Source organism: Pelophylax lessonae (genome assembly GCF_965119305.1).
Source record: "Pelophylax lessonae genome assembly, chromosome: 10".
NCBI classification, from domain to species: Eukaryota; Metazoa; Chordata; class Amphibia; order Anura; family Ranidae; genus Pelophylax; species Pelophylax lessonae.
Window position 1 is genome coordinate 96,647,394 of NC_138777.1, and position 12,079 is coordinate 96,659,472.

General features: G+C 43.7%; 1 protein-coding gene across 1 annotated transcript in view; it reads left to right on the top strand.

Moving 5' to 3' along the window:
- CAPN1 (calpain 1) overlaps nucleotides 1-4,356 on the top strand; it is a 145,251-nt gene extending 140,895 nt beyond the window's left edge. Inside the window, exon 22 of the mRNA XM_082271169.1 lies at nucleotides 4,155-4,356. Within this exon, the coding sequence (XP_082127295.1) occupies nucleotides 4,155-4,181 (27 nt within the window). The 3' untranslated portion in view covers nucleotides 4,182-4,356. The remainder of the gene's footprint in view (nucleotides 1-4,154) is intronic.
- Nucleotides 4,357-12,079: the final 7,723 nt, after the last annotated feature.

Here is a 12,079-nt window from a genome sequence, read left to right on the forward strand (position 1 = left end):
CAATGCTTTGTTACTCCAGGGGTGCTGGTGAGTCCTCTTTGCTCCCTCATTCTATGGCCAAACGGCAGAAAGAAGGGAAAACCTCCTCCGCCATGCAGGCCCAAGATGGCGCCCTCCCCCAGCGTGTCTCCCAGAAGGAGAAGTACAAGGAGGCAGCGCAAAAAGTCTTCTCTAAGCCAGGATCCAGGGATGCTTCCTCTGCGGGTGCCACACCAACTGCCTCTTCAGGCTCACAATCCGATGTGGATGACACTGTCCTGCTGGGGGACCTTTCTGGTCAGCTATCTGACTGGGATGCAGCGGGAACAGCCCAGGCCTCAATGTTAACCCTGCCTGCTGCCTTGGATGCGGAGCCTACGCTCCAGGACATTATGGCTGCTGTGACCACCTGCAACTCCTCGATCACAGCGCTGATGGCTGAAATAAAAGGGGTCAAGGCTGAAATTTCATTTGTCGGGCATGATATGCAAAAATTGTGGGAGCGGACGTCGGCGGTGGAGGGCCGGGTCAGGTCCCTTGATGACATGGCACCTCTGCACAGAGAGGTTAAACACACTGCTTTACTGACAGATCAGCAGGCCGCACGCTTGGATGACCTGGAGAACAGAATGCGGCGTAAAAATGTCAGGGCGATTGGAATTCCGGATAGGGCCAAGGGGAAGAACCCCATAACCTTTATTGAATGTTGGCTGGTGGACACGTTTGGACAAGAATCCTTCACTCCCATGTTCTCGGTGGAGAGGGCACACCTGGTGCCCATGCGTCCTCTCCCCCCCCCAGAACTTCTCAATTATAAGGACAGAGATGCTATTTTGGCTAAACCTAAAGGGATGCAGGGGAAGCTTGTTGTGGATAACGCTAAAGTCTCCTTGTTCCCTGACTACTCTGCGGAGGTACAGAAACAGAGGGCAAAATTTACAGATGTGAAGAGAAGACTCCGGGACTTGAATGTTCAGTATGCCATGCTTTACCCCTCCAAGCTCCGTGTGATTGCTAGAGATGAAGTCCTATTTTTGACAAACCAGCTCCTGCTGCACAGTGGTTGGATGCTGAGGGGAGAGCTCTGCGAGCAACTGTTTCGTCCACGTCGGGGAGCACCTTGATTGAATTTTTCCTGTCTCATACCTTTACTGGCTTGTCCCTCACCGTCTTTGTTGCCATGAAGATCGGCTTTCTCCAATTCTACATCCATGGTAGGCAGGAGCTGGTATACTGTACCTTTTGTTGACTGTCTCAAGTTCCTCACAGCTCGCTGTTCTTGATGGGATTACTGTGCCATCTGTAATCTCTCACCGGTTTCCCCCTGGATGTCCAGATTGGAAAAATACCAGTATTTTTGTTCCCCCCCCCCCTTTTCTTATCCATGTCGACTACGGGCCCCTATTGTGCCTCGACAAGTTTGAGCCACTGTTTTGCCTACCCTGGTCACCCACCTTCTGTTGCTTTCTTTCATTCCACTGGGACTGACTCGATACCTGCTCACCTGTCCTTCCTTGCCTCCCAAGACTGGACCTCGTACTGTCCTTTTGCTGCCTGGGCTGTCTATGATGGGTGGCTGCTCTCTACTACTTGGTGCTCCAACTTGGACTGTTGTACCTGCCCTTCCATCCGGATCTGTCCGGGCCTCTGGCCTGGGTGCTGTATTGGAACTCATTTTGTACCTATGAATATGGCTGAAACTATCTATGTTGACATGGAATTACCGTGGCCTGCATAATCCAGTGAAAAGGACTGTCGTCCTTAGGACTGTCAAGAGACTGCAAGCGAATGTCGTCTGCCTCCAGGAGACTCATCTGCCTGCCGATCCTGTGCCTAGTTTGGCCCCTAGCGTGTTAAGTCACCAATACCATTCCACATATTCCAATTACTCTAGTGGGGTTTGTATAATGGTTAAACATGGGGTTAGGTTTGTCCTCTCTTACTGTGATAGACCCTGATGGTCGATTTATTATTTTAATGTGTAATGTTGCAGGCCTGGCCTGTGCTTTGATTGCAGTGTATGTTTCACCCCCTTACTCCGCAGTGGTGCCCAAGATTCTTGGTGATCATTTAGCAAGACTCCCGGATGTGCCTCTCCTGGTTCTCTGGGATTTTAACACTGTCTTGGACACCAGGTGGGACAGATTTTTACGCTCGCTCCGGTGCCCCTCCTGCAGTTGGTGGTTTGACTCCCTTTTCCCGGCTGATGGGAGAGCTCGGACTGACGAATGTCTGGAGGATGGGGCATCCGGGGTTGCGGAAGTTCTCCTGCTTCTCGGCGGCCCATACGGGTCTCTCGAGGATTGACATGGGATTTGGTAATGGTTCCCTTTTACTTCTCGTGGCCTCTGCAGACTACGAGCCGAGGGGGGTCTTGGACCACTCTCCGCTCTGGATCAGGTTGACCCTGCCTACTGTTTTGGGCCGGGCTCTATGGAAACTTAACCCATTTTGGATGACACTTTTTCCTAGCCCGGATCCCCTGCCACCGTTGCTAGCTGCTAGTGAATTTGGTGTAGCTGTACATAGAAACCAATCCGCTTCCAGTTTTTATAGGGTTTTTTTGTCCGAGCTTAAACCCACGTTCACATTGGTGCGATTTGACATGGAGCCAATTGCCGGCAATTGCGCTGTCCGAATCGGTGCCACACCTAATTTCTGGCGTCGCTTCGATTCTCAATCGTTTCTGTACTACTTTTGGTGACTTGGGGGGGCGATTTTCAATAGACCTCTGTGCAAGATTGCCAGCTTGAAATCATGCAAGTTCAGCTGAACTCGCAAGATTTTAGAACGGCCTCGGTGTGAACCTAGGCTAAGGCCCCTTTTACACTAGCGGACCGTTCACATCCGCCTCTCTGTTTTTTTGGCGGATCTGAACGGATGCCCCATGCATCTCTTTGGGGCATTGGATGTCATCGGAGACATGTCAATGTCATGATCCGATCCGTCAAATCTGGACGGATGGAAACCCTATTTTCCATCCGTCTAGCGGATCGGATGGGATCAGATGAGAATGGACAGACGGTCTGTTCTCATCCGATTCCCCCATATAGAACAGCGGGGACCTGACAGCTCTGTCTCCGCACACAGCGCAGAGACAGAGCTGCCATCCATCCCCCACTGAGAAAAACTGAGTCTGCCGATGGACTCCCATGTGTGAAAGGAGCCTAATTGAACAAGCTGAAATTAGAAGCTGATTGGCTACAATGCACAGCTGCAGCACATTTTGCACACTCCAGTATAAACCAACCTCACAGTGTTCTTTACTATACCTTCCCACAATGCAAATCTGAGGTTGATTTACCAAATGAACAGAGACGACCCTTACCTAAGTGAGTAAGGTAAAGGTCTGTTCTAGTTATGTCTGTTTTTTTGGGGGGGTTGTTTCTTACTGGGTTTTTACAGGAAACGGGGGTTCACTTTTTTACCATGATCTGCCTCTACTCCTATCATAAATGCATTTCTGTGTGTAAAGTGGGGTACACACTAGTAGAAAATCTGCTGAAAATTCCCGTCCGAGGTAAAATCGTCCGATTTTCGCCTAGTGTGTACACAACTTTCAGCAGCCGATGCCGACAGGGACAAACAGCAAAATGTTTTTCGTCCGTCCCCAGACGACCGATTTTCCTTTAATGTGTATGCAGTACGTCCGTGAAAAATCGGATACGAAAGACCGCGCATGATCTGAAGTTGCTGACAGCCCGGTAGTCTAGGAACAAATGTGCCAAAAGAAAAATCGGACCAGAAATTTCGTGAACATTTATGCACGGTCAACTAAAAACGGTAATGAACGCTGAGAAGACAGAGAAAAATCGGAGGATATTTTGTCCGATTTTCGTCAAGTGTGTACGGCCCTTTAGCATGCTCATTGAAAACCATGAACTCCCAGTGTGACTGATCTCATTAGCTATTAAGCTGCTAGACATTGTAGTAGATATTATACCAATTGTCTAGTGGCTAATCTACAAATTGCTGCATGAAATACAATAGCATTAAAAAGAAAAGCGCAAGCTGGTATAAGCTGCAAAAATGAATCAAAATATATGCAAATTAAATATATACTATACTTCCTATGTAATGTTTAGATTTCAGAAATAAAACCTCTACATCTACTAGTATGCATATTGCTCCTGTTTGAATGACCCTTTACGGTTGTCTCTTTTTTTCATTTACAGTGGCTCCAGATGACTATGTTTGCATAGTGAAACCTTTGCTCTGCATGGGCTTGATCCCTAAAAGCTCCTATAAACGACTGCAAGTGCCTTCTCACTCGCTGCCCCTGTGCCAAAGACATACAAGGAGGACCTGTCTCTTTGAGGACCCTCTCCTGCATCTGCTCCTGCGTGGCCTTCCCTGTGTATAGCATCCAGTCTGTTTATCAACCTCTGCTTGTCCTAATCTCAACATTCTTCGAGTTCTTCCAACATGTAATAAAAAAAAATCATGCAATCAGTCAGAGTGATGCCAATATACAGCTGCCCCTCAGATACTGCGGCCAGTTATATTATATTACAAAAGTCATTCTTTTTGGTTTTGTACTGAGTTTTAAATGCCAAAATAAAGATTAGCGATCTGTTACGAAAATGGCTTTAGACATGAGCAGTACTTGTTAACTGTATATAAAGTGTTACTAAGTGCTGCATTGCTTTATCAATACAGACTTTTCTATTATTAAATAATGCCTCTTCTTCTTTAATGAATATCAACCTATCCTTCCCATGTCTGGTTCCCACCTGATTATTAGAATCCACAAAAGCCAGATTGTCATGGATGAATGAGTATGTAAGTTCTTTATAAGTATATATTAGGGTTATATTGACAACAAAGTCATACTTATACTAAACAATAGTACTTAAGGAATTTTGTGTTCTGGTTTTTATGAATAGTGCCTTTCATTGTGCCAGTGAATCATGCCAAGCTAGAATAAGATTTAGTAGAATAGACACGAATGAACATACAAGTGTATGAATCCAGTGATGAGTAAGAGTACAAGCTGTGCCGGTTTTTTTTTTTATTATTGTAGACATTGCTGCCACGATAATCACATCTCTGAAACCAGCTTTATCCAGACAAGTACGGCATAGGGTGGCTTAACCACAGCTTACATTCTATGTAAATAGAGCAATAATAGTACGACACCAAACATTAGCAAGTGAGGCAAAATATTACATGAATTATGTGATTTTAGAAGGAACTCATCAGGTAAGAAAAATGGAAACTGCTTTTATTTAGCGGCAGGGCCGTATTTCCGAATGGGCACGCCCGGCAGTTTCCCGGGGGGCCCCACTTGCCAAGGGAATTTTACCTTGATCTGTCCCCCCCAGTTTAATTTACCTGGTGGTCTAGCCCCACCCCCCCCCCAGACCAGTTTGTCCCTCTGCGGGCGCCGGCTGCTTGAGTTTCTGGCTCTGCGCTACACTGGTTGCTAGGATGGCCAACCGACTGGCATCTAGCAACCAGTGACGTCTGAAGGAGAATACACAGCATGCGTCCTTCTCGGCGCCTAGAATGGCTCCACCCACCTCCTCCATTCATGTTCTGTGTGCGGCCGCTGCAGGGAGGTAATGAGACTGCTGCTTTTTTTTTTCTCTCTCTCTCTCTCTTTCTGTGCTCAGAAGTGTGGCTCGGGTCCCCCTGGTAGTGAGGTATTTCGGCAGTCGTATAGAACCACTACATTCACGTTTACATGGACTTTTCCTGTTTTGTTGTTGGATTGGTTGATGGTTCTTTCCAATTATTTGATGATTGCTTTTGTCACCACTCTAGTAGTGAGGCATCTTTCTCAGGTACCCTTTATGTTTCTCCTTCTCACTGTCTGTAGAGGATCCTACCAGAAATTTCACCTTAATAAACCCAATATTAAACCGTAATCTCACATTAGTATCAGGACAATAATTGTCCTGTCTACTACTGCTTAACCACTTCTGGACCGGAAGGATTTTCCCCCTTAATGACCAGCCCATATTTTGCTATCCGGCACTGCGTTACTTTAACGGACAATTGCGTGGGCATGCTACACTGTACCCAAATAATATTGACGTCTTTTTTTTCCCCACTTTTGGTGGTATTTCATCACCTGTGCGATTTTTTTTTTTCTTTTTTTTTGCGCTATAAACAAAAAAAGAGCGACAATTCTGAAAAAATATATATATTTTTCACTTTCTGCTATGACATTCTCAAAAAAATAAAATGTAAAAATCAATTTTTTTTTAACATTTTAGGCCAATTTGTTTATCTGCTACATATTTTTGGCAAAATAAATCACAATGAGCATATTTTGATTGGTTTGAGCACAAGTTATCAGGTTTACTAACTACGGGAAAGATTTATGCTGTTTTGTTTTTGTTTTTTGTTTTTGTTTTTTTTACTAGTAATGGCAGCGATCTACGATTTTTTTTTTTTTTTTTTTTGCTGCGGGACTGCGACATTGCAGAGTACAAATCTGACCCCCAACTGATGTTTTTGATACTTTTGGGGGGACCAGTGACATTACTACAGTAATCAGTGCTAAAAAATATGCACTAAAACAAAACGTGATATTGAATGTCCCAATAACACAGTATAAATAAAGTGACTTGATATGAAATGTGATAAAGTCCCAATACACAGTGCAATTTCGGTGACAAAATGAATAAACAAATCTTCATCTGTGCATAAAGTGCTGCATGCTTCACTCCAAGTGCTCCAGTGACAAATAGTGAGATTAGCAGCTCACCTCAAATGAAGACTCAAATGAGTCTAAACAGGCATATAGATAAACATTCACGGTCGCCTGGTGATCCCTTCTGCCTCCACTTCCAACCAATCTCTCAGGTTTAGGAATGCAGTGGATGAAAAATATAAAAAAGGAGATCTAGTGCTCTCTGTATTGATAAGGGGCTATTTATTTGGTCATAGTAGGAATCGCACTTACATTACAAGGCACTTAAGCAGTGCCAGCTCACAACAGCCTTCAGGACACTTCCTGGTACCTCCGGATCGGCGTAATGACATGCAGGCTCCTCCCCCGTACGCGTTGCGTCATCTACTTCGTCAGCGGGGTGGAGCCTAACGTCATTAGCGGTCCTATATACTTCTATTGCGGCCGTCGTCCCGCCCCACTACTGGCGTGGAGACCGCGCCGTCCTGCGCCATGACAGTTCTATGCCAGTACTTGTTTCTAAGAAGACTGGCTTGCCTTAGACTATTCGTCCGATCGAGAACCGATCGGTGTGTATACATCGATCGATCCATCATATGACAATATCCAATTGCAAACTATCTATCAGAAATTACTTTCTTGAGGCATCACGCCCCCCCGGTGGTCCAGTTGAAGTATTACACATATAGTACAAATGTCATCAAAGACTAATCTCATAGTGCTGCAATTACTATCATAAATTAAAATGAATATATTAAATAAATGCATAACCTTTAATACTAGTGGGTTAATCTATAAAATATACCTCAATAAATAGCATATATCAAACCTTGTACATATTATTAAAAACCTAAGTATAAAATCAAAATAAAGAATGAGGCAGTAGTAAAGGTGATTTTAAATAACCAAAAAATACCAAATAAAATCCGAATCCCAAACCTATACGCACCTACATAATTAAATATCAAATATATAATATTGATTAAAATTATTTAAAATCACACTATAACTAATTTCATATAACCACCAAGATAAATGAATATTTAAATATTTAAAATATTAAAAATATTTAAAATATATCTAAAAATACATATCCATAAAATCATCAATATTTTAAAGGGATAAAAAGACAGAATGAATAAATAAATAGAGCAAGGAGAGTCATTTATCACTGCTAAAACAATTTTAGGTCAACAGGAAATGAAACTTTTAGATAAAGGTCTTAAGTTCGCACCTATGAAGAACTTGAATAAATTTGAGAAAAGACCGGATACTTGGACCAGTATTGCCCGAAAGACCGAAATTCGTGTACAGGAAGGCCCTAATCTTGAAAGACATGATAGCACCAGGTGCTGTCGATCCACCTATACAGAAGAAGGAAGGACTCTTCTCGTTCATAACGGGCTTTCATGCATGTGGGAGATGTCCCGCATGTAGACATGCAGTGAATAATCAGAAAAAGAGAAAGGAATTCACTTCAAATAGCACGAATAAGAAATACCCCATTAAAGATTTAATAACATGTAGCACCGTAGGAGTGGTCTACATGTTAGAATGTGGATGCGGTCTTCAATACATAGTGCGCACCTCCAGAAGTTTAAGTGTTAGGATGGGGGAACATGTGAAAAATATTAAAAAAGGCTCCATCAATCACAATGTATCAAAACACTTTCGATTGGTCCACAACCAAGACCCCAGGACCCTCAAATTTTGGGGTGTTGAACGGGTGGTCAAACACTGGAGGGGAGGTAACTTTATTAGACAATTAAGTAAACGTGAGTCTTATTGGATTTACGAGGCCAAGGTCCTTGCACCAAGAGGTTTGAACATAGAGTTCGACCTAAATTGTTTTATCAGTGATAAATGACTCTCCTTGCTCTATTTATTTATTTATTTATTTATTCATTCTGTCTTTTTATCCCTTTAAAATATTGATGATTTTATGGATATGTATTTTTAGATATATTTTAAATATTTTTAATATTTTAAATATTTAAATATTCATTTATCTTGGTGGTTATATGAAATTAGTTATAATGTGATTTTAAATAATTTTAATCAATATTATATATTTGATATTTAATTATGTAGGTGCGTATAGGTTTGGGATTCGGATTTTATTTGGTATTTTTTGGTTATTTAAAATCACCTTTACTACTGCCTCATTCTTAATTTTGATTTTATACTTAGGTTTTTAATAATATGTACAAGGTTTGATATATGCTATTTATTGAGGTATATTTTATAGATTAACCCGCTAGTATTAAAGGTTATGCATTTATTTAATATATTAATTTTAATTTATGATAGTAATTGCAGCACTATGAGATTAGTCTTTGATGACATTTGTACTATATGTGTAATACTTCAACTGGACCACCGGGGGGCGTGATGCGAGCAGGCTCCTCAAGAAAGTAATTTCTGATAGATAGTTTGCAATTGGATATTGTCATATGATGGATCGATCGATGTACAGTGGGTACGGAAAGTATTCAGACCCCCTTAAATGTTTCACTCTTTGTTATATTGCAGCCATTTGCTAAAATCATTTAGGTTCATTCTTCTTCCTCATGAATGTACACATAGCACCCCATACTGACAGAAAAACACAGAATTGTTGACATTGTTGCAGATTTATTAAAAAAGAAAAACTGAAATACCACATGGTCCTAAGTATTCAGACCCTTTGCTGTGACACTCATATATTTAACTCAGGTGCTTTCCATTTCTTCTGATCATCCTTGAGATGGTTCTACACCTTCATTTGAGTCCAGCTGTGTTTGATTATACTGATTGGACTTGATTAGGAAAGCCACACACCTGTCTATATAAGACCTTCCAGATCACAATGCATGTCAGAGCAAATGAGAATCATGAGGTCAAAGGCACTGCCTGAAGAGCCCAGAGACAGAATTGTGGCAAGGCACAGATCTGGCCAAGGTTACAAAAAGATTTCTGCTGCACTTAAGGTTCCTAAGAGAACAGTGGCCTCCATAATCCACAAATGGAAGACGTTTGAGACGACCAGAACCCTTCCTAGAGCTGGCCGTCCGGCCAAACTGAGCTATCGGGGGAGAAGAGCCTTGGTGAGAGAGGTAAAGAAGAACCCAAAGATCACTGTGGCTGAGCTCAAGAGATGCAGTCAGGAGATGGGAGAAAGTTGTAGAAAGTCAACCATCACTGCAGCCCTCCACCAGTCGGGGCTTTATGGCAGAGTGGCCCGACGGAAGCCTCTCCTCAGTGTAAGACACATGAAAGCCCGCATGGAGTTTGCAAAAAAAAAACACCTGAAGGACTCCAAGATGGTGAGAAATAAGATTCTCTTGTCTGATGAGACCAAAATAGAACTTTTTGGCCTTAATTCTAAGCGGTATGTGTGGAGAAAACCAGGCACTGCTCATCACCTGTCCAATACAGTCCCAACAGTGAAGCATGGTGGTGGCAGCATCATGCTGTGGGGGTGTTTTTCAGCTGCAGGGACAGGACGACTGGTTGCAATCGAGGGAAAGATGAATGCGGCCAAGTACAGGGATATCCTGGACAAAAACCTTCTCCAGAGTGCTCTGGACCTCAGACTGGGCCGAAGGTTTACCTTCCAACAAGACAATGACCCTAAGCACACAGCTAAAATAACGAAGGAGTGGCTTCACAACAACTCTGTGACTGTTCTTGAATGGCCCAGCCAGAGCCCTGACTTAAAACCAATTGAGCATCTCTGGAGAGACCTAAAAATGGCTGTCCACCAACGTTTACCATCCAACCTGACAGAACTGGAGAGGATCTGCAAGGAGGAATGGCAGAGGATCCCCAAATCCAGGTGTGAAAGACTTGTTGCATCTTTCCCAAAAAGACTCCTGGCTGTATTAGATCAAAAGGGGGCTTCTAGTAAATACTGAGCAAAGGGTCTGAATACTTAGGACCATGTGATATTTCAGTTTTTCTTTTTTAATAAATCTGCAACAATGTCAACAATTCTGTGTTTTTCTGTCAGTATGGGGTGCTATGTGTACATTCATGAGGAAGAAGAATGAACCTAAATGATTTTAGCAAATGGCTGCAAAATAACAAAGAGTGAAAAATTTAAGGGGGTCTGAATACTTTCCGTACCCACTGTATACACACCGATCGGTTCTCCATCGGACGAATAGTCTAAGGCAAGCCAGTCTTCTTGGAAACAAGTACTGGCATAGAACTGTCATGGCGCAGGACGGCGCGGTCTCCATGCCAGTAGTGGGGCGGGACAACGGCCGCAATAGAAGTATATAGGACCGCTAATGACGTTAGGCTCCACCCCGCTGATGAAGTAGATGACGCAACGCGTACGGGGGAGGAGCCTGCATGTCATTACGCCGATCCGGAGGTACCAGGAAGTGTCCTGAAGGCTGTTGTGAGCTGGCACTGCTTAAGTGCCTTGTAATGTAAGTGCGATTCCTACTATGACCAAATAAATAGCCCCTTATCAATACAGAGAGCACTAGATCTCCTTTTTTATATTTTTCATCCACTGCATTCCTAAACCTGAGAGATTGGTAAGTATTAGGGGTGATTGGGGCCCTGCTGCATACAGAAGACTTTTTAATCTTAAGGCATAGAATGCATTAAGATAAAAAACCTTCTGACTTTACAAACCCTTTAAATAAAATTTATGCAGGTAATGTGCTAGGTTGGTGCGCCCTTTCTGGTTGTTTTTCAGTCCATAAAGATACTGATTGTCCTGAGGGGGCAGCAAAGCCACTGGCAAAGTGTACATATACTGTACGCTAGGGATAGACCGATATGTTTTTTTCAGGACCAATACCGATATTTTGGTCACAACGTATTGTATCGGCCAATATGGGCCAATATTTTGAACATTTAAAGTTTTGAAAAATAAAGACAATTTTTGACACAAATCTGGTACTGAACATGTTCATTTTTGTTTAATGCTTAATGGCTGGCACCCTGTGGTGGGTGGCTGGCTGTCTGGCACTCTGTGGTGGATGGCTGGCTGCCTGGCACCCTGTGGTGGGTGGCTGTCTGGCTAGCACCCTGTGGTGGATGGCTGTCTGGCTAGCACCCTGTGGTGGGTGGCTGGCTGGCACCCTGTGGTGGGTGGCTGGCTGGCTGGCACCCTGTGGTAGGTGGATGGCTGGCACAGGGGCTGTGGGTGGCTGGCTGGTACAGGGCCTGTGGGCGGCTGGCTGGTACAGGGCCTGTGGGTAACTGGCTGGTAAAGGGCCTGTGGGTGGCTGGCTGGCTGGTACAGGGCCTGTGGGTGGCTGGCTGGCTGGCTCGCTGGTACAGTGTCTGTGGCTGGCTGGTACAGGGCCTGTGGATGTAGGTGGGTGTATGGCTGTGATACACTCCCACGAGACTAGTCCTGACTCCAGACGAGGCTGTCCAAGGCAAGGGATACGGCATAAGAAGGCAGAATGACGTCACAAAAATATCTGCAATATCGGCCAGCTCCAGGGCCGATAC